General features: G+C 41.6%; 1 protein-coding gene across 4 annotated transcripts; it reads left to right on the plus strand.

Annotated features, from left to right (window-relative positions):
- The first annotated feature begins 1024 nt into the window (after positions 1–1024).
- On the plus strand, positions 1025–20421 carry NBR1 (NBR1 autophagy cargo receptor). Of its 4 annotated transcripts, none has more exons than XM_086477845.1 (21): positions 1025–1152; positions 3508–3570; positions 4737–4755; positions 5117–5139; positions 5983–6201; positions 6772–6846; positions 7980–8197; positions 9294–9458; positions 9939–10145; positions 11399–11564; positions 12047–12334; positions 12772–12915; positions 13383–13458; positions 13776–13886; positions 14360–14548; positions 14674–14808; positions 15421–15784; positions 16080–16174; positions 16724–16802; positions 17562–17667; positions 18057–20421. In XM_086477845.1, exons 1-21 carry the CDS (start codon positions 1051–1053, stop codon positions 18231–18233), a joined length of 3021 nt encoding a protein of 1006 aa, XP_086333971.1. In that variant the 5' UTR covers positions 1025–1050; the 3' UTR covers positions 18234–20421. The 4 variants fall into 4 exon arrangements, with proteins under 4 accessions (XP_086333971.1, XP_086333972.1, XP_086333973.1 ...); XM_086477846.1 differs by having other exon boundaries at positions 18060–20421; XM_086477847.1 differs by lacking the exon at positions 14674–14808.
- Positions 20422–22275: the final 1854 nt, after the last annotated feature.

Here is a 22275-nt window from a genome sequence, read left to right on the forward strand (position 1 = left end):
GCTTTACTGCATTGGTGGAAGGCTTACTCTGAATGTTTACAGTTAAAACCGGTCAAGTCTCTTGCAATCAAAGGGGCAAACTGAAAAGATTTACAGAAACAGCATTCAGCAGAAACTCAGCAAAGGCACAGGCAAGAATAAAAACGAAAAAAAAAGAGCTTTCTACGTGGAAAAAGTTGTGAAGGGGACAGCAGACAAGGTTACGCAAAGGACCTGGGAACTGCCTACACGAACCAACCAGGTAAGACCCTGCAGCAAGTACCGCAAATCCCAAAAGCAAAGAGAAACCGCTTGACCTTCACGCAGCGGCAGCTCGGGAGCAGGGACGCGCCCCGCAGGGAGGCCGATCAGCAGGCCAGAGCGGAGCGAAGCGAAGCGAAGCGGCCCAGGGCCCAGCCCATCACGCTCCGGCCGCCGCTACCCGGCTGCTGCAAGCAGGTCCGCCCGGCGCTGGTGCGGCCCACCGGGACGCGGCCGAGGCAAGTCGCGGCCGCCCAGCCCCGCGCCACTCACCCGCCCTCAGGAGCATCGCATTTCGCGCCTTCCACCACCCCGGGGCACCGCGCACGCGAACAGCCAATCACTGCACCCGGCCACAGCACATGGGCCGAGAAGCGTCCTCTTACTAACTCCTTCCCGCCGCGTGACACTCCCGCCCCTACCGCGGCAGGGCGTTGCAGGGAAGGGTACAGCTGATTGGCACTACCGCGTGACCCCGACACACGTGCTTTATGGAAATACACAGCCACCGGCGCGGCGCATTATGGGAGCTGCGGCGCAGCCTCGGAAGTGCGTGTCTGCTGGCAGCGCGCCGCACACCACCCCCATCTGCTCCCCGCGCTGGCGCGCTCCCCGGCTCTGTTTGTTGTTGTGGTTCCACAGTGCCTGGCTCCGCCCCCGCCAGCCAACCAGGGTGGTGAGGACGATGAGTGGCAGGCATGGCCACCAATAGTGTCGCGCGGAGGGCGCGGGGCTGGCCGCGTTCCGTCCGCCATGTTAGGATCGTCGGGCCGCTGGACAGGGCTCGCCTTGCTTCCGTGAGAGCGCGGTATGGAGCCGCAGGTGAACCTCCGCGTCACCTGCCGTGGGGAGACCCAAAGTTTCCTGGTGTCAGACTCGGCGCACACGACGTGGGCGGACGTGGAGGCCATGGTGAGCGCCGCCGTCCCGCCTCGCCGTGAGAGGCCGAGCGGAGGGCCCGCCGCGGGCGGCGCGGCTGCGGGCAGCCGTCCGGGTGAGGCGCCGGGGATGTAGGCGCCTCTCCGGGGGCTCAGCATCTTCCCTTGCGCCTTCCTGAGACGTATCCCTCCTCTCACAGGCTGTTAGAGCTGGTGTTTTACTCTGCTGCCGTCCTAGCTTTTCTTTCCGCGTTAACAGTAACTTTTACTGCTGTTATGTACCTCGAGTGGTGGGAAAAGGCTGTTTTGGATAAAGCTGCTTACAGGACGCTTGATTTTCTCTGTGAGCAGAGTGTGTTCTGCTCTTTCCCACAGTTAGAGTTACTTGGTTTTGGCACTGCATACCTATAAAGTACAGTCTGTTCCTCTTATTTCCCTTCGGTTACTCACTGAAGTAGACACGGTGAGGTAATAACTCTTCTGTTGCCTGTAGTACATTTTCCTGAAGAGTTGTCTTTGCTGTCTGGGGTATTAAGTCACTAATACGTTTTTGGTTTATTGCTTTCTGGTGCCTTATGTATGCTGCTTTGGATATAACCGTTTTCATTAGTGGGCCGTGCATGTATAGACTGTTGCTTGTGAAGGTCTGTATCGTGCACTTGGTATGTTGAAGAGTTCTTGTTTGGGTGCTTATTTCCAGTGCTGTTCAGTGAAAATTACTGTATTGGCCAAGCTTGAAATTGTGTTGTAAGGATTCCCTTGATCATGATGAAGCTGCAGTGATTTTTTTTTTTTTTTTTTAAATTCTGTAGCAATTGTTAGGGTTTTTTTTTTTAGCTTACTCTCAAAGTTGCATCTGAAGAGGTCTTGCCAGTATTTTATTTTCTCTCTTTTGATTCCCTTTTTCACTAACACGTTCCAGTGTACCTGGTAGGAGGTTCTTGTATTGCTAATTACTCAGATTTAAAGTTTAAACTGCGTCTTCTTCACTCATTGTATTTCGCTTTTCTAGAAGAGGTGCTAGTTCAGGCTTAAAATATTTGGTAGCGAGTAGACCCTGCAGGAATGTCTGAACTGTTTGGAATCAAAGCTGGAAGCAGATTGCTATGTTAGCGTGGGGTTGCCTTTAAGATTAAGTAGTCTGAGAGTGAAGGTGTGTTTGTTCAAAGTGTGGTCTTCTATTACAATAATGCTTCTCTATCTAAGGTAGCACCACTGGGTGTCTCTGCCCTATCTTGTGTGAGTTGCTGTTTCAAGGTAGTTTTAGTTTTAATCAAACTGTGTCTTTTCTATGTTTTAATGTTATTATTAAACATCTGGTGTTTATAAGGGATAACTCGGATCTCTGATTCTAGCTTGAGTTTTAGGGGAACAGTCTGTGGTACTAGACAATGTAAATACAGACCTGTTCTTTTTCTCGACAAGCTGAGTTGGTTCTCTTGCTGCCCTCCCAAAATTAATTTGGAACCTATCACTGGAAGAACCTGCCTGTAGCACATTCATTGCAAAATGTGCGTATGTAGCTACGTCATTGTGCGCTTGTGGTGCTATGTAAGTCCCAACCATCTGCTGTCTGCTAAGGCTGATAGTGTTTTTCTATTAGGTCCAGGCTAGTAGAATGTGCCTTGGATACATCAGTTTTTCAGAGGGTTTCTGTTGAGAGAATTGCAGCTTGCGTAGTAACAAATGCACGTGAACCTCAAAGACTGTTACTCAACGCAGGGAAACAACTGTCTTCATTTATGGTTCATTTGATGCTGTTTGTTCTGCCCTGTTAATGCTAAATGCGAAATAGCTGCTCAGCTTTATTCTCCTAATTCTGGTCTATTTGTATAGATCTGGTGGATTTGTATGTTCAGATGTACAGTACATCAGCCAGTGAGTAGTAGAATGTGATACTTCACTTTTTTTTTAAATTAATCCTAGTTTCTCAAAACACAAATAGGCTTGTGGAAGAAAGGCTGATTGCCTGTGTGAGCTGTCTTCCTTGTGCTTTTTAATGTAAAAGTTAGCATTCAGTGATTGTTGGCTCCAGCTTTTCTATGTTGCAGTGTTTACCATGATTGAGTTCATTAACCCTGAGCTAGTCCTCTTACAATGGAAAGGTTGTTAGTATTTGTTTTGGGGTAAGCATTAACTAGGGAAGGTGAAATGTGAAAGAAATTTTTTTTTTTCTTTTCACTGTAGAAAGTTAGTGAAGTTGAAGCCAAGCACTTGGGAGAGTTGCTCAACTCCAGAGGAATGGATTTTGTAAAACAGTGTGTTTTTCAACTAAAATGGAAGTGAGGGGTGGAAGGGTTAAAACATTTTTTGTGATTAATAATAATGATTAACTGGAAACATCTGTAGTCCTGTCTCATTGTGGTTTTGTGGTCTACTTTCCTTACAGGTTAAAGTTTCATTTGACCTGGACAACATTCAGATCAAATACATTGATGAGGATAATGATGAGGTAAAGTACCTGCCACCCCACTCTCCCAGCAGGTCTACTAAAGTATGACTGGTGTGAACCTTGTAGTGGGTGCTTCAGGAGTATCTGTTATGCAGATCAGAGGTGATTTTTTTTTTTTTTTTTTTTGGCCCCTTTGATAAGAAAATATGTTAGACTTGTGGTTTCACTTTTAATGTAGCATACTTATTTAAAAATACTTTTTTAGAAGCTACTGCCTTTCTTTTCCCCGCCCTGTAGAAACAGGGAGTGGTTCTGTGTGCTCTCGAGGGACTCTTATTTTTCATTTTATGAGAATAAGGTACTTGTAATTATTTGTGTTTGCAGCCATGGTAAAGCCCTGTCTCTTCAATCTACACTCCTTCCTCTGAAAAATGTAGGTCCTCTGTCATTAACATATGTTTACTTCAGTGATCTGGTGTACTCAAATCCTCTGCTTGTTTTATGCAAATGCTATAATCTCCAAGCAGATTACTGACTCAGAAAACAAATCTGTCACTTCTAGTTGTCCTTGTTGAGTAACTTCCTGCTTGGCATAACCTCAGCCACTCACATTCTTTCTGTTTATCTAGAGATTTAGAGTAGAATGTAGCTCTCAGAACTTAAGTTTTGCAAACTCTGTGTCCCACTACTTGGTTTGTAGCTCTGCTAGATTGCAGAGCTGGGGCTCTTTGTTTTTATTTTTTTTTCTGATAAGGGAAATGTCATGATGCTTCCAGCAACATTTCAGGGAAAGACTATCCCCTTCTTTGCCAGCCTGTGTCTATATAAATATATAGACATATCTGTTAAAAGATCTTTTTCAAATACTAATAGAGTAAACATTGTTCAGACTCGTGCAGTGCTGTAGTGATTAAATAAGCTTCTTGCATTATTGACTATTGGCGAACCCAGTGGTACTGGCACCAGCTTATTTCCAGTAGATGAGGCTGCACTCATGGATGCTAGTACGTGCCAGAGACCTTGATTATTGTGCAAATCCAATAAAGAACATGGTCTACTCCAGAATACCACAATGTTGATTAATGATTAAACATGGCAGCAGAAACAATTACCTGAAGGAGTGGTAGTTTGGAGTTTTAAAGTACATTTATTCTGAAAGCTTGTTAATTTTAAGAGAATCACAAAAAATGTCAGTGGCTATTACTCACTATTATTTCTCTTTGCAGGTCTCTGTGAATAGCAAAGGTGAGCTGCTACTTTACTGAAGTAAAATCAGTAAACAAACCCCAATTGTTGTCCATGTTTTTGGAGAAGCGGTTGAGAGTGCTTGCTTTTTGATTTTATGTATGATTTGACATCAAATTCTTCCCAAAGGAAGGAGGTTTTGATCCATAGGAACAAATTGGAAATGGCTAAATTAATGGAGTGTTAAGTCTCTAGGCTGTGTGTTGCTGTATATACAACTTTTTTCAGTAGCACTTATTTTAAAAGAATTTACAGAAGGTATGGGAGACACCCCTTGATGTAAGGGTCCCTAAGTATTGTGTGCTAAACTTACATCTATTTGCGACAGGGAAAATTCACATTTCTTTCCCTTTTTCTTTAGAGGAATATGAAGAAGCTCTGAAGGTAAATGTTCTCTTTGACTTTTTTCAATTAAAATTGGTGTAGCTGAGCAAAAAAACCCAGCATTACCTGGCCTGTGGAAATCAGAATAGCTCGGTTTTCTAGCTTTGGGCACTAGCTTGAATGTTTTGCTACAATTTTTTTTCCATGTGGGCTAATCTCGATTTGTATAAATTAGTTGGATAGCTAGTTGTGATTCAGGGCCCCGAGCAGACAATTCGTTGGTTAAATTACTGGCTTTCTCAAACACTTAAACAGTAATCCTGTGTTTGGAGATACTGGGCTCTAGTGGGGTCCCTTTTAAAATCTTGCCACATAGACTCTGTTGCTGGAGAGTACAACATTAAAACTTCAATTGGTATCAACGCTTAGTTACTTCATAAGTAGTTTGTTTTATTTAGGCAAAATAAGAATTGTATTCTGTTAAATTTCAGTTGTACAATATTAATGCTTTTGGAACTTTTTGCTCATGATCTGAATTTCAAATCTCATAATAATTTGAAAATAATGATAAATTAAAATTTACCGTAAGTTCCTGAACAGAATCTCTATTGTTTACTGGCTCATATGAATAGCTTTATTGTAGATTGAAAAATTCCTGCGGAATATCCGCATAATTATCCTTCTGCTTATAATAAAATTTTTTAATAAGCATTTTCTTAACCTTTAAGAAAGACAGAATAGAATATCAGCTGACCCTACCTTGGCATTTGACTTAGTTTTTCTTTTTCTGTGTGTTAGTCTTTCCCCAGCCCCTCCAGTGTAGTGTAGTGCATATTTTTACAGGATTTTTTATGTTGGTTGTAAGTGGAGTAAATGCGGTGTATGTATGTACTGTTTATTCAGATTGCAGTTAAACAAGGAAATGAACTTCAGATGAATGTGTATGAAGAAAACTCTTTTCTGAAAGAAACTTCATATTCTTGTTCTTTGCAACCACATGAAAAACCTGTGACAGAAAAGTTGGCACTTCATAAAGATGAGAAGAAACCTGTTTTGTGCTATTCCATGCTAGCTCAGGGGTTAGAGGAAGACTTGAAAAATGAAAAGGAGCTGACAATGCAGGTAGGATGCAGAGCTGGATTGTATCTTCATTAAAACAAAGAATTCATAAGAGTAATTCACTTCATAGACTGGTCATCATCTTTACCCATACATAAAACCCCCGAGTTCAGAAGTTGGTCTTCAACTACCTGCACCCATTGGAGGTTGTGAAATTGTTTGAATCTCTTCAAGGAGATATTTTGGTGCTGCATTTAGAAGTACAGATTCTTTTGTGTTGACCATTTTAAAGTATGTTGATAAACAAAACAATTGGTCTCCTGAAGCCCTGATGGCCACGTAGTAACTTCTCGTTGACTTGATGTCTTTGACTTTGATGTGTAATTACACTCAAATGCTAATAAGGCAGAAATCTTTTGGGAAAATGTCAGTGGCTTCCTTGTGTTGCTTTTCTGCTGTTTTCTGAAGAACTTGATTTTTTTTTTTTTTTTGTAAAGACACTTGAGAGGAGAGCTATTTCAAAGTGGTTAACTTGCTGTATTGAGTTTTTTTGCAGCTTTGCATACTTGAGGTCTGTGACTTATTTTTGTGGTGTGATTTTTTTGTTTGTTTGTTTTGGCTTTTTTTCTCCAGAAAAAGTTAAATCACAGTAGAACAGGAAGAACAAATGAAAATCCTCCGGAATGGTTTACTAGCTACTTGGAAACAGTAAGTGTATTTTCTTCTGAATTTTAGTATTCTTAAAGGAATACTTAACAGGCTGTGGGTGGAGAAGACGCCTGTGATGCCTGACTCTGTACATCTGATCACACTTGCTCTCAGTACTTGTGACCAGGATCTTAAAGGGCATTTGGGCATCTAGTCACTTTGCTTTTGTGGTGGTAAATGGAAACTAGATGTCTAACTGACTGTACAGTGTAGGTGTTACCTGAAAAAAAAAATTTGATACATGTCACTTTTTGTGAAAAGTGGATTGTCTGGTTTATACACTTGATTGGTTTGAGTAGCTCCCATGATAGAATCTGTCTTGTACTTGAGAGTCGTAGGAACTTTGGGGCGCTTATCATGAGAAAGAGTGTGAAATATGGTGTTGCTGTTGGAGACTTTTGTTTGACCAGTTTCAGTAGGGTAATACTTAAGGTCTCCTGAGATTTGAAGCATAGTGTTTGATGACCTTGCTTTTCTTGATTGCTCAGTTTAAGAAAGTACTTTCAGGAGACCATTGAGTATAACCTATAGGTTAACAAGATGTGGGTGTTAACTTGCTTTGAACGGCTAATAAACGTCACCGAGAAGCAATTAGATACGAAGGCTAAGAATTAATTAGTTAGTGACTTCTTGAAACTAAAAGGTACGATGTTTAATAGTATATGCACTTGTCTTTAGGCTTATTTTTTTTGACATCTCCCTTTCTTTGCCACCTCTTTATACAAACTAAAGATGGAGGAACTTAATGGTTGTATTTAAAACATCCCTGGTGGACGAAATCAGGGCTTAATGATAGAGACTCCAGAGGAGTTTGTTTGGAGTTGTGTTAATTGGCTCAGAGATTAGTTTCCTTCTCTTTCTGCAAGGTTATGGAAGAAGAACCTTGATACTCTAAGCACGAGTATATGACTTTTAGTTTGCCTTGTTAAAAGCTGTGGACTGGTATTTTCTAGAATACAAGTCCTCTTGGAGGAATGTGATACTTGTTAAATTTCATCTGAAATGCTGGGAGGTTGGGAAGTGGATTCTGAAATGCTTTAAGAGTTATGGATTGGGAGACTTGGGACAATGTCATCCAGCTTTTGAAGCTGTGTAGGTGTGTCTCATCCATGACTACTACGATTTTTTTCCAGTTCAGGGAACAAGTAGTGAAGGAAACTGTTGAGAAACTGGAGCAGAAGCTGTGCGAGAAGCTTGCTTGTCACAATCAGCCTCCAGATTTTTTTGAGAGCTCTATTACAGCAGCACCTACAAATTCAGAGAGCCAATTGGGGAATGGCAACCAGTGTGACTGGCTGATCTCCTGCTGCAACTGCCAGGCCCGAATTGTTGGAGTTCGCTACCAGTGCAGGTAGGATATGATGAGAGATGGGAGTGTGGGAAACCCTAATGTATAGGTCATGTGAATGAGTCTGAGAAACTTACCTTAGTGTTGTAGACTTCTACATTTCTAATCTGTAGAGTGTGCTGTGCATTTCAGAATGTCTAGTATGTGTCTGTCAAACAGCTGATGTTCTCTGCTGTGGTGACTAGACCTTATCTGTAGCAGAGCAAGATTAATACTATTTTGAGAAAATGTCGTTGTTAAAAGAAAGTGAGAGAATTTATAACGCTTGCTGTATTCTCAGACACTCTTTACTGTTTTTGCATGTAACGTGGAATAATTGTAGAGGAAAATGTTTCATTTGGTTCAGTTAAGCTTTGCTTTTTTGTTTAGTTATAACCACCAGTCTTTAATAGTCCTTTATTTAGTTCTGACAGTCAGCAAGACTAAGGCAGGTCATGCTTTTTTTTTTTAATGATCTCACTGTTGTCAGTTTAATAATATGAAATAGTTTTCGATGAGTGTATTAAGTGAGGTGTCAAAAGTGAAGCTTTTATTTGAATGAGACAGTTGCCGTAAAGGTAAGTATTTTAGGACTAGGCGGCTGCAGTGAATGGAATGCCAACAGGGGTTTTTCTTTGGATGTTTATTGTTCTTGCTGGCAGGAGATGACAGTCTGTTTTTTACCAGTCCTATTCCTGCAGGACCAATCTGCTTTGCATCCCTGAATACTTCAGTTGACATATCGTCTGTATTTTCAGAAGTATGCTGTTTCTGGCATTGGATTTCAGTGTAATGTTTTATCCTTTATAGCAACAGTTGTTAGTAACTTCTGCTAAAAGAAGCATCGGGTTTTTTCAGTGTGTGTTCAAGAAGGTGGGAACTGTATTGCAGTTTTGCCAGGAAGAGAAATATTGATCTAGATATTACAGATGGCTCCAAGTATTGTTGTGTAAGTGAGAGAACCAGCTTCTGTTTCACTCAGGCACTGCTTACAATGGTAATATGATCTAGAGTTGTTTCTCTGCAGAAATGTAAGAATTAATTATCCTTCAGCGTCCTTTCCTAGTGCATTAATTCTTTGTCTGACCCTTGGTAACCATCTGCCTTTTCTACTTTGCAGCCTTTGTCCAGCCTACAGTATCTGTGAGCAGTGTGAGGCAGGAACATATGCGCATGATCCTAATCACATCTTGTTAAAGCTACGAAGACCTGTGCTATGTATTGCAGAGAATTACAGCTTTGCAGAGTTTTCACCTCTCCTGCCTGCTACTCTGGAGCAAGTTAGGTAAATGGTGGCACCTGTCAGTATCTGACAGGATTATCCTGATAGCAAAGTGGAAACAGCTCTGTTGGGGTTGATGTTCAGCTTTTATTTTAGATTTAGAAATAACTAGAAATGGAAATGGTACTCAAACTTCATTGTGAGTAGCTAAAGATATGCTTATAAATGGCCTAAGTCACAAATATTACAGTGTTTTTAATAACAAAGCCGGACTTTGTGTCAAAGGTGGGTAGAGTTTGAGAGTTCGCTTTTTCTTTGAGTGTGCTCTAATCTGCCTTTTTGCTAAGTTTGCTCTTTCACTGAGGCCATTCAAAATGTCTTCACAAGCAATTATGAAGTTTTTTTTTGAAAATCATCTCGCATCCAACTCTAGAAGCATGAGACTTTCCTGAAGAGTTCCCTTTGAGACTAAGACTGTGTTGGCTAAAGCTGAATTCCAGTTAATTTAATGGGTTATAACAAGGTGGCATGTTCTCTCTGCAGGCTCCAGAAACAGATGGACAAAAGATTTCTGAAGGCAGAAAAGCAAAGATTACGAGCAGAGAAGAAGCAGCGGAAGGCAGAGGTCCGAGAGCTCAAAAAGCAGCTAAAATTGCACAGGAAAATTCATCTGTGGAACTCTGTCCATGTATTGGAAACTAGTGGCTCACCTACTCTGAAATCTGAGAATCTCCAACCTAATACCTTCCTGTAAGAGATGTTGTTAGCTGAGCATATCTTAGTTGTGCTGTCTGACCTTTTCTGATGAGACCAAGTTAAAGTACAGGAGGAAGGTTATGAAATTGCTCATTTAAAGTAACATTTGTCATTGGACCCTGTGAGAATTTTGTCTCAATGGAATTTGTGAGGTGGAGTGCTCTTACTTGAGAAGAGAGTAGAAGAAAAAAAAAAAAAAAAACTGATGGTTATTACCAGAAACTTACAGATTTATATAGACTTAGGATGAAGCAGGTTGCCTAGGATTACATATATATGCATGTGTGCACATACACTGCGAGTTAATGTTACTGCCAGTCTTAAAAAAAGTCTGTATCTTCCTGCTATATTGAGTGTCTCTGCTTAAAGTCAAGTGTGTTCTGTGTGCTTATGTTCAGTGCTCTTTTTCTTTTTATGTGGGGCTGAGGCTCGCTGGACAGCAGCTTTTGCAGGCACCTGCTTTGTGTTTTCCATTCCCTTTGGTTTTATGAACGTACAGGTGTAAAACTTGTATACTTCTAGTTTTTTTAATCCATCCCTTCCATTTAGAACATTCAAAAGTCAGTTAACATTAATCGGTTACGTTTGTGGGGAGCTTGAAATAGCTATCTTTGCTTCCTTTTTTGCTGAACAGGCATGTTACAGAAACAAATCCAATGTTAATTTAGGTCCAAATTCTTCCTTTTAGATCTTTAGGCAAGCATATGAGCTGCTTCACCAGTCCCCTCTCAGTGCACCCAAATTAACAGTAAAGCTTTGGGTTAAATCTATTTTCTGAGCCCCTTTCAGGCAAAAACTGTGGTATCTTGCTGAAAAATGTTACTTGTAAGGCCTAATAAAAGATGCTAGTGCTTAGACTATAGCACAGTCTTTTTGATTCAGCATTATAATGACTTCATTGACTTGGCAGAATAGCATAGCCTGTAGTGCTGTCAGACTAAATCAAATCTGAAAAACAGTGAACTTTTCTCTGTTAAAGCTGAGTTCTGTAATTATTCTTCCAAATAAGCAAATCTTGTTTTGACGTGTTTCTTTTTTCTTTAAGCAAAGAAAAGCAAACTGCTTTGCGGTGTATAGACTTCAGGTGAAAACAGTAGCTAAAGCATTAGAAATTTGAAATACTTGTAGAAATGGAAGAAGAAAACGAACTAAATGGCCTCCTCTGTTTTTACCCAGTAAAATAGCAGCCAAACAACTTGCTCAGTTTTGGTGGGTTTTGGTGTATTTGTTTGTATTTTTCCCCCCAGTCCCAGGAGTCCTAGTCAACCCTTCGAAGCAATTGTCCCAACACTAAGTGCAGCATTTGTGGATGAGAATTTGCCAGATGGGACTCACTTGCAACCAGGAACAAAGTTTATCAAACACTGGCGAATGAAAAATACTGGCAATGTGGAATGGAGCTCAGACACAAAGGTATCTTGCGTTTGCTATTAGTTTTACACACTAAAATAGTTCTGGAAGATAATATTTGTATGCATTAGGAATGTGAATTCTCTATCAGAACCAATTTAGGATTTCATTTGGCCTTCTAATTTACAAGTTGGGAGTTCTGGGGCAGTTAGCTGTCTAGGTACTCCTGTAGGAGGAAAGCAGTCAAGATTAACGTCACTGAACGTGTCTTCCAGTGCTGCTATGTTACAGTTCAACCTCGTGTACAGCAGGTGTGTTGCAAAAGCTTTTCTCCTGTGACTGACTGTGTTCATGTTGAAAGATGGGATTATCTTCTGTCTTTGTGATGGCAGTGGCTAATGTGAGAATGTTTACTAGCAGCCTTTCTTCTCTATGCCTACAGGAGGAGGCCTTTCAATAGAGGAACTTTTAAGTGCTCCTTACTGCCTGCAGTTTGCGGAGAAGCTTGTGAAATTAACTTTTGCTTTTTCTATTGTATATTTCAGCTGAAACTTATGTGGGGAAATCTGACCTTGGCATCTTCTGAAAAAAAAGATGTGTTAGTGCCGTCCCTTCCATCAGGACATGTAGGAACTGTTTCAGTTGAGTTTGTAGCTCCTAATATAGAAGGAACTTACACATCTCACTGGAGACTGTCGCACAGAGGGGAACAGTTTGGGCCCAGAATCTGGTGCAGTATTGTTGTGGATCCTTCTCCAGCAACTGACTATCCAGAAAGCAATTGGAAGGATTCTGACTCCTGTCAGAAGGGTGAAGCTTCCAGCACCAAACAGGCAAGTAACTCATCTGGTATTTGGGGCAGTTCTGAATTGCATAATAGAAAGAGGACTGTATTACTCGGTGCAATGGTGGAGTGTCCCTAACTGTATCGATTTCTAGGGGATTCTTTTAGTTTGCTTCTAATTGTTATTTTTAATAGAAAGGAAACACAACTTTTACTGCATTTATTAGTTCTAAAATGATTCAATCGTTTTGACAGGCATGGGATTAGTTATCAGTCTGTTGCAGCTGTTTGTCTAGTTATCCTTGATTGAACTGAAACACTGCAGGATTTCTCTGTTAGGTCCTTTTGGCTCTAAAATGAGTTGAATTCAATCTCTTTCAAGTTACTTGTGTTATGCACAAAATTCAGGCTTGACATTTCGTGTAATTGGTTTATTTGCTGCCTGACCTAAGGGGCTTCTGGGATGTTATTTTTTTGCTTTTGCAGGATGCTTCCTTAAAGACAGAAGCAGATGCTCAACTGATGGGTGAAATCATGGAGCAGGCTGAAATACCTGTGCCTTTAAAGATCAAAAATCTGCCAAGTGAGAGAGAATTTTACATCCCGTCTGTTGATCTCCTCACTGCACAGGTAAAGTGCTAAAATTCAGGTAGATATAAGATGAACCACCTTGGGTTTGATGTCTAGGTACATAGACATCCATAAGAATAAAAAACTTCTGAGCTCTAAAATAGCAACTGTATTTTCAGGAAGAATGTATTGCATTTTGTGTAGCAGAACTATTTTCTTGAATTGGTATCAGGAATTGTCACTATGTGGAAGGTATGTGAGGAGGGACTAAGATTCTCAAAAAAGTCACAGAGCTGGGTCTCTCTCTGGCTCCTAACAAGGGAGTACTTAGCTTTGCCTCTTGCTGCCCTAATTTGTGTACCATGCACTATGATGTGGATGTATGTTACAGGAAAACTTCCCTCTCTGAGATCATGCTGAGTAACTAACAGAGTCATTTATAAATTAATGGGATCTGATGCTGGGAAGTACAGCATAGGATTCCATTTCAGGGTTTGCTGATGAAAACTGTGGTGTTCTTTCTGTAGGATTTGCTGTCGTTTGAGCTGTTGGACATTAATATTGTGCAGGAGTTGGAGCGAGTGCCACACAATACTCCTGTTGGTAAGATTCTTGTATTCTGTGTGCTGTCTGTAACACAGACAGCTGTCCTTTTTTATTTTACAGTCTTGGCTCCTTTTAAGCAGGACCATAAGATTACAGACATTGAAGAAAACTGCCATTTTCTTTGCTCGACCAGTGCCAGTGTAATGCAAAGCTAGTTGTTTATTTTGCCAAATTATCTTGTAAGATAACTGGATTTCTTCGGTCTTGGAAGAATATCCCTTTAAAAAGGGTAACTTCTTAAAAGATTGCCTCCTTGAGGAAGGAAGGTTCCTACTCCCTTAGTGTCAATTACCTTTGCTACCTTTGTTTTTCAGACATGACTCCATGCATGTCCCCTTTGCCACATGATAGCCCCTTGCTGGAGAAACCTGGTTTAGGTCAGATAGAGGAGGAGAACGAGGGGAGTGGATTTAAACCAGTGCCTGGTAAGCAGTAGTCATGGGGAGCTTGGGGGTCAGGGGAGGGAGGATATTCTGTGCGGTCATCAGACTTGATGTCTAAGAGGAATTCTAACTCCTGTCTTTCTCTTCTGTGGAAAAACAAACAGTTGTTTGGTTCAAACCTGTAGTCTGATGCTGCTTTCGGATTGTAGAGGCTGGAGCATAATACATGTAGAATTCAGAAGTAAAAATGCTTCTCTTGATTTGTCCAACCACTAGAATAGTTGGGAGAATTAACAGTTTGCCCTTTGTAGACTAGATTATACTCAAACACTCCAAGTGTGGCCCCCATAAATCACTTTCACATTCAACTTGAACTGAATTCAAGAGTCTTTCAATTTTTAAAAAGAATTAACATATGGAGTCGATGTTAGCCTTGGCTAGCCTAGAAAGTTGTACTTATGCTTCCATTTCCTTGTGGTGGTGGTAAAATAATCTGCTACGTTTCCCTTTCAAAGGAATGACGGAAGCCTGCTTTCCTGCAGATACTTGCGTAGTGAAAGTGAAGACTGAACATCCGTTGAACCAGGAGGAAGGGGAGGAAGATATGAGTGGGACTCAGTTTGTCTGTGAAACTGTGATTCGCTCTTTAACGCTGGATGCTGCACCTGACCATAAGCCCCCCCAAAAAAAGAAAGTCCTACAGAGTAAGTACTGTCTTTAGCTGGCTTCTGTGGCTTTACTTTTTTTGCAGTCAGACCTTGGCCACAAATTGCCCTGCACTGCAGGTGCTGATACCGCTTTAATTGTTTTTCACCAATTGTTTTATTAGATTCTTTACAAACATTGCAAGATGCCTTCAGTTGCAATATGCTAAATGAAGAGTCTCCTAGGATAAGAACTAGTTCTGCTTCCAAAAAGGAAGCAAAGATTCATCAGACAGAGGCAGTGACAGAAAATGACTGTGGTGAGTAAAATAGGTTTGAATTTAAGAAAAAGCTATAATAAGGGCTACCAAAAAAAATCAGGTGTAAAAAGATCTGACACTGTGCTAGGAAATTGATCCTCATTAGATCAAGAGAAATTGTTATTACATTAGAAAATTGGTGTCACTACTCTAAAACAGCTGTTATACTACCTGCTCGTTCAGAGTTAAATTGAGACATAAAGGTTCCAATCAGGTATTCAAATAAGTGCTCGTATGTTAAGCGTGGCTGGTGCTTCCATATTTTGTACATGTAGCTTGAAGTCAGTGCTTTGAACCGTTCCTGATGCGTGTAATCTAGGAGCTGAAAACTAAGTTCTCTGTGTACCTCTTACTCCTGTTTTTATTACATGGCGTGCATATATCTATCTATCGGCAGCGTATCTGCATAGGCTTAACAGTAAGATCTGTTAGTGTTTCACACTACGCCCCCACCCTGTCCATAATAGACAAAATTATACCATTAATACTGGCAGCAAAAGTTTACAGTTGTTTCTGAATACTTGCCTCGTATCTGGGAAAACACTGTCTTTGCTGTTACCCATACAAAATGGACAATTTTCAATCCTTTTTTTCCCCCCCCCCTTCTGTTAGGGGACCTTCCACTGTCTGATGAGAGAGCAAGCCCCTGTAGTAATACTGGCAATTCTGATGCGGAGGAAGATGGTGATAAAGATGATGTTCAAAGTCAAGGCTCCTCTGCTTCGTCGGAGGATTATATCATTATTCTCCCTGAGTGCTTTGACACCAGTCGTCCTTTAGGGGAGTCTCTGTATAGTTCAGCTCTTTCTCAGCCGAGTTTGGAAAAGACAGGAGAACCTCAAACAGAAGCAGAGAATCCGGAAGGGGGAAGCCAGTCACAGATTGACAGTGTCACTCATATTCTGACAACTTCAAAAACGCTGGCTGTAGTACCACTAACCCCAGAGATTGAGGACACCTTACCCAAGACAGAAAGGTATGCTTCTTGGACAAGAACAGAACGATTATGTTACTGTTGCTGTGGAGTCTGCATGGTGTTGTGCTTTTAAGTTCCGTGTCCAAACAGAAATTGTTGCAACAAAAGTTTTGTTATGTGCTGGAGTTAATGTCCTAAATCCTGCAACTTTTTTTAAAGCCTGTACTTGCTGATGAGATGAGTGCAAGAAAGGGAAAGAATGGAGCGTGTGCTTTGTCTCTTGATCTTGACTTACCTATATGTGTATGTGTAGAATGAAAGTAGTAAAAGTAACTTTATTGCATTACGTTCTCAGGAATCTTGCATCTCTTCAGAATTGTATCTTCCAAGAACCAACTGTATCTGCTTCAGAGAATCTCTCTTCTGTTCCTCATAATCAAATAAGAGAAGGTACTGACAGTAGTTAATGAAGGGTACATCTGTTGCTATTGCCTATTCTTTATGCCTAGTATTGGATTTGATACTTATTCTTGAGGAGAGCAGAAATCTACCAAGTAATGTTTTCTTCCTCTGGGTGTTGAAATTTTACTATCTAGAAGATTTGAATAAAGAAATAATAGTCTTTGTGGATCACTTAAGAGCATCTATTAATTAGAAATGGTAGGAGGGTACTCGGAAGTATTTGCAGACATCTGGAAGATTGCCTTGCTCTGGAATTAATGAGCTATGCACGTAAGCTGTTGTTACAGTCACTGGGAGCTCAGACAGCAATTCATCTGATGTTGAAGTAAACACCCACTGACTGATCATCCAAATGACTTCTGAAATTCTTTTGATTGTTTTGGCTGCAGTGAGAATCCTGTATACCTAGTTTGTGTCTGGTTTTACTTAAAAGTATTTATTTTGGTGTGAATCACACTCCATTTATGTACATGTTGCTTCTCTTCAGCATCTATTTAGCTGGACATGTTGATACGATGTTTTTTCTTCCTTTTCCAGAACCCAGTGGCGAAGACAGTCATGGACCAGGATCTTCTGGATTTCTAACTAGTAAACAGAAGTGCTCAGAATACCCAAGGTAATGAAACTGAAGCTGTGACTTCACAAACGCTGCTTTAAACCGAGAACTGCTAAATTAGGTACCTAGGAAAAAGCACATCTTACAGATCTCATGTAGTTAATATTTTGAATAAAGGCACCCCTTCTTAAAGGAAACATGCTGAATTATATTATACTATATTTTCATAAGCTTGATTTCTACTTGGACAGGAATATGAAGGATACAGGATCGGCAAGCAAAAATGTATGAAGAACTCAAGCCGGATCCTTCTAAAATTCTGTGGTTTTCTGCAAAATATCAGGATTCTTAAAATAGGGATTTTTTTTTTTTTCAGTTATCTGCAAAGTTAAGCATCTTAAGATACTGAGACTGTAGGAATAAGACAAAACATTGAGCAGAATATTAAGTGACATAAGAATTGATGGAAAACAAACGGAAGTTACTCTGACCTGAATGGATGTGTCACCGGGTACAGCCTTCATGTATAGCTGTACTCTTCTGGGTGAGACTACTTAGTTCTTTACAGAAGGTCATGTTATGGAAAGCAGACTGATGTACTTCAGCGTAAAACCACAATTAATAGAAGGTATCAAGAAAGAAGGAATTAGCTTCCTGCATAGCTCCATTCCCAAACAGCAATGATTGCTTTGGATCACAGGTTGTTCTCTTCAACAAGAACTAAATCTCAGTTGGCACATCAACAGGGGAGACTTCCATTTCACGTGAAACAAACAGTTGGCTTTACTGACCCTAAAATAATACTTGACTTCTCTGCAGATACCCTCAAGGAAGCAGCATTGCAGGAGAACTAGTTAAAGGAGCTCTGTCAGTTGCTGCTTCTGCTTACAAAGCATTATTTGCTGGACCACCCATTATAGAACAGGTAAATGTCTTTCCTGTACGCTGTATGAGTTTCACAGAATGCCAACCTTAAAATTACAGATGTATGTTTTATAAATGTGTCGATACTCTGTATAGGACTTCATGCAACAGTAAAACGTTAAGCCTGATAGCATCCCTTTGAAGTGTGCTGCTCCACCAGCAGATAGGGAAATTCATACCATGGGGATAGAAGCGTGTGTCCTATAGTGTCCAGTCAGAGTAGTAATTCACCTTTGTAAGTGAACAGTGAAAGGGAATATAAACAGGTTGATTGTGGACAAAAGGGCCTCTGTGCCTTAATTATATTCTGGTATAATGCAGGACCACTGCTTCAAATGGCAAAAATAAGTTTTTCTTTTTATAACTTACCTTACTACCTTTTGTTTTCAGCAGCCTGCAGCTACAGAAGAGCACACTGCCACTCTTTTATCCAGTCTGTGTGAGATGGGATTCTGTGACAGGCAGTTAAACCTGCGACTGCTGAAGAAACACAACAATAATATGGTTCAAGTGGTAACTGAATTGCTTCAGATCAATAACAGTGACTGGTACAGCAGTAGATGCTGAACCTTCCTGGTGGAGGAGGAATCGTCTTCATTGAGTAAATGCTCGTTAAACACTGTAACAGTAGCAGGCTGCTCCTCAGCTGCTTTCTGTTTGGAGGTGTGACTAGAACTTTGGCTTTTCTTTGAACTTTTGACTTCTTTTTTCATGGAAATGTCAAACAGTGCTTGTCACAGCATCTTAGAATTGGAGACCAGAATTTCAACTGTTATTTGGACCTCATAGTTAAATGAGTAGTCGTTAAGTCTCTAATTTCATACTGAATCCTTTTATCAGGGAATCCTGTAGAATTACTTAAACTTCCACCCAGATAAGAACTTCCCCTTTATTGTGTGTAACAATTTTTTTTTTTTTTTTTTTTTAGGCAGCTGGAAACTTGTTCTGTTGACTTTTAACAAGCTTTGGAATAGGAACCAATGTGAAATGCTGCTGTAAAGTGTAGTCTTGAGGAACCAATGTAAAATGCTGCTGTAAAATGCAGTCTTGCCTAATTTGAGAGATGCCCACAACTAGCAAGTTGTTTCTTCTGATTTGATTCAGTAATTGATTTGTCCAATGCATGGTAGTAATGTAACAGGCTTAAACCTTACAAATGGTTCTTGGAAGAAAAAGGTTGCTCATACACAAAAAGCCATTTTGAACCATCAAACAACTTCTGAAAAGTCTGAAAGTGTAACTATTGTTAAACTGATGAATACCAGGAAATTTGTTTCTTGTAGCAGAATGAATCAGGAGAGTGAATTTACCAGTGACAATTGAACCAGCTCTAGTAATGATAGTGCAAAATGTATCTCTAACAGAAGAATATAGCCTACATGAAGTATTTTGTTAAAAATGGAGTGTGAGGGTAGGAAAGGCCTTTCTAAGAATCTTTACAGGCTCTTTGTAGAAATGTTACAAATTTGACGACTGTCTGTTTTTTTTTTTTTTTTTTAGTATAGTGCAAACCTCTTATTCTGTTACTACCACATAGAAGAATTCAAGACTATGTAGAAATCCAGACCTGAACTGGAGTACAAATTCTGGTAGTGTTTAGGAATGGGAAGAGTGCTTGAGGTAGGGATTGTGAGACTTACCTTATAGTTTGAAAAATGCTTTAACTTAAGCAGTTTTAAGTGTACAGTCTCCTGTGATGCTTCTAGCTGCTCCTGTGTTTCCATAGACACATCTGTAGGCTTAATTTTTCTCACAAGATCTAGCTTTAGATGCCCATATTTACTTTGGAAATATAAGAATTCCCTTCTAAATGTGCTGAGGGATTTGATTCTGAAGAATCACAAGAAATGAGCATTGCCCACTGCTGTGCAGTGGTGCATCCATAGATAACTTTTCAGAGTCCAGTCCCTCTGAAGGTGGCAGCAGTATTGACTACGTTCTTATTTCCAAGCAAATGTTTTTCCTTGCTGCGGTAAGAGACCATTGATCCTAAAATGTTTTCTGCTACTGCTGCTTCAAGCTAAGGAGTTCCTGCATTGTCACAATGTAGCTGAAGCTGTGTCAGTGTTGGGACTGACCAGGTGATCAGTAGTAGTAATTTTTTAAAAGACATAATACACTTAGAGGTAAGATACCATTAAAATAATTGAAGAAAAAAGTGTATCATACCATTTTTGTTTTAAACCTATTTTTATAGATTGTGGAAGATACACTCTTGAATGTTTATTTTGAAATACAGTAGAACTACTTTGCAGTGTTTCCCATCTCTGTGTACACCAGTACAACTGCCTGCTGTGGACCAGATAAGGATCTTTCTGTAACTTGAAACCCCTGGGTTTTTTCCTACCTTAACTTATGCATGCTGTTTTAAGTACCTTTTGGCTTATGCCTGCTCTAGCATGAGGAGGAGGAAGGGACAGGGATGAAGTGCAGTAGCTGGTGAAGTTTCTAAGCTTAGTGTGGTTATCTATTTTGATCTGGAATGCCCAGCAGGACGTGTGTTCTTTCTGTGTGTACCTTCATACTTGGTGTCAACGTGTCCTATAACCTAACAAAACACTAAGAGGTTTGAGGAGGAACACTTCATTGCCGACTGAAATGGGAAGTGTGAAATGCTGTTTTCTTTCGGTTACTTTTCACTAGGGTTTAGGTAATGTGTGCTCAGGCTTAAGATCGATATATTTCTGTTGGCTTTGTATATTTTGTTAATGGATGCATGGTGTAATTTATAATATATTCAGTAGTGCCGATGTGACTGCTGTATCTTTTTTAGGGCGAGCGCTTTAAAGTCGACAGTGCCGGGGGGGCCGCTCTTCCTCCGTCCGTCTAATAAAACGGGCTGTGTTGTGTATCATTTCCCCCCCCCCCCGTCCCCGGGCTGTGTCGGGTCGTGTGTGTGTCCCCGGGCTGTGTCGGGTCGGCTCGTCGTCGTCGTCCCCCCCCGGGCTGTGTCGGGTCGGCTCGTCGTCGTCGTCCCCCCCCGGGCTGTGTCGGGTCGGCTCTTCACCGCCGGGGCCGCCCCGCTTCCGCCGGCAGCACGTGCCCTCGGCCGCCGCCCCGCAGCGCTTTCGGTTCCGCTTCGCTGGGCTCGGCCGCTGCCCGCGGCGGGCAACCGGTAAGCGGGTGCGGGGCGGGCGGGATCTGCCGGGACCGGCGGGACTGGGCAAGTCCCGGCGAGCGGCGGCGTCGAGCCGGGCCTGCGACCACTGGTGGCGCCCCTGGCGCCTGCCGTGCCCATGCTTCGTGGCGGGGGGGCGCCGGTCCTTCCCGACGGTCGCGGTGGTTACTGCCCTTGCGTTCTGCTTCCCCTTGGAGACCTCGGGGCTCGCCCCGGTGCGTGAGGGGGAGGTGGTGGGGGTTATGGTGACCCCGGAAGGCTGCCTCAGGGCAGTACATGGAGGGGTGAAACTTCTCCACCCACGGTGCCTTTGGCTTGGTGTCTCTGGCACCCACTCGTGACTTTCCCAGCTTTTGTGGAGTTTGTCCCAGTTCTGTGAAGAGGCTGCCACTCCTCGCTGCTTGTTCCTGAAAAGCTAGTAAACATTAACTGAGGGTGTAGGTAAAGCTGCAGCTTCACTGCCTAGGGCCCTCAAGACACTGCAGAGACAGGGACTCGCAGTACAATATAATGAGGCCCTTCCCATGTTAGGAAAGCCCATATTCTTAAGGTATGTTTGTCCTTCCCTTCCCCTGCGTGCTGCAAAGAGGGTGAGTTACCTTGAGCTTCCAAGCAGTGTCTTGCAGAATTTCATAATCGGGGGTACAGAGCTGTTGAAAGGTCCCTCTGTGGCCTTCTGGGACTGAATGCACCATGCTGCAGCCATGTCTGCCTCTGCTAGTTAATGGAGATCTGGTTCTTCCCTTGTCAGCAAGGAAAACAGCAGCTGCCCCTGGATCCAGCACTTTCTGCCGTTGTGACACAGGTTTGTGGGCTGTGGAATGAGCCCTATGGTCTGCAACTCTCATAGCGGTTCTCCACTGTCAGATGGTGATTTTCATCCCCAGTGTTTTATAAGAGAGCCCTGAAGGCTTATTCACGCAAAGCCTTCGAATCATCTGGGTGAACGTAGAAGCTGCTATTATCAAAGCTAAACGTCCTACCTATATCCCAGTTGCTGAAACAAGACTGCCTAGAGGAAAGACTGGCACAGGTAGGAAACTGCATTCAACTGATGTCTTTGTGATGAAAAAGTCGTTGCTTTTCCTCAGCTTGGTATCATTAATGCTTTCGGGAGGATTACTAGGAGCTGATGCAAAAGGTTTGGGTTGCCAGAAGCCTGGGAATGTGAGTTCAACTGTATTTTTAACTTTTAAAAATGGACTGTCTTTAGATTCTATTATTTAGCTATTTTTAAATTCTGTTTGCATACTGTTTGATTTTAGTCTGGCTACTGTTAACTGTTAGTAATGCTGTGCTTGATTGGGAATGCCAAGTCCTTGATGTTCAGGTAAGTTCCCTGTTGGATGTAGATGAGTAAATGACCGGTGAAGAACTTGGCAGTTCTTCTGGACTACGTAGTCATCTTGAAAACTTGAGGAGCTCTGAGTCAGCATTCCCCTCTCTTACCAAATACTATGAAATAAGAATCTGATATGCTATTCTGCAGGG

Source organism: Leptosomus discolor, chromosome 25 (assembly GCF_034619465.1).
Source record: "Leptosomus discolor isolate bLepDis1 chromosome 25, bLepDis1.hap2, whole genome shotgun sequence".
NCBI lineage: Eukaryota > Metazoa > Chordata > Aves > Leptosomiformes > Leptosomidae > Leptosomus > Leptosomus discolor.

Coding starts and splice junctions, on each gene's coding strand:
- NBR1 (XM_086477845.1), top strand. CDS start 1,051: ATGGAGCCGCAGGTGAACCTCCGCGTCACCTGCCGTGGGGAGACCCAA. Junction 13,459..13,775: donor GCCACACAATACTCCTGTTG/GTAAGATTCTTG, acceptor TTTGTTTTTCAG/ACATGACTCCATGCATGTCC. Junction 15,785..16,079: donor ACCTTACCCAAGACAGAAAG/GTATGCTTCTTG, acceptor TTACGTTCTCAG/GAATCTTGCATCTCTTCAGA.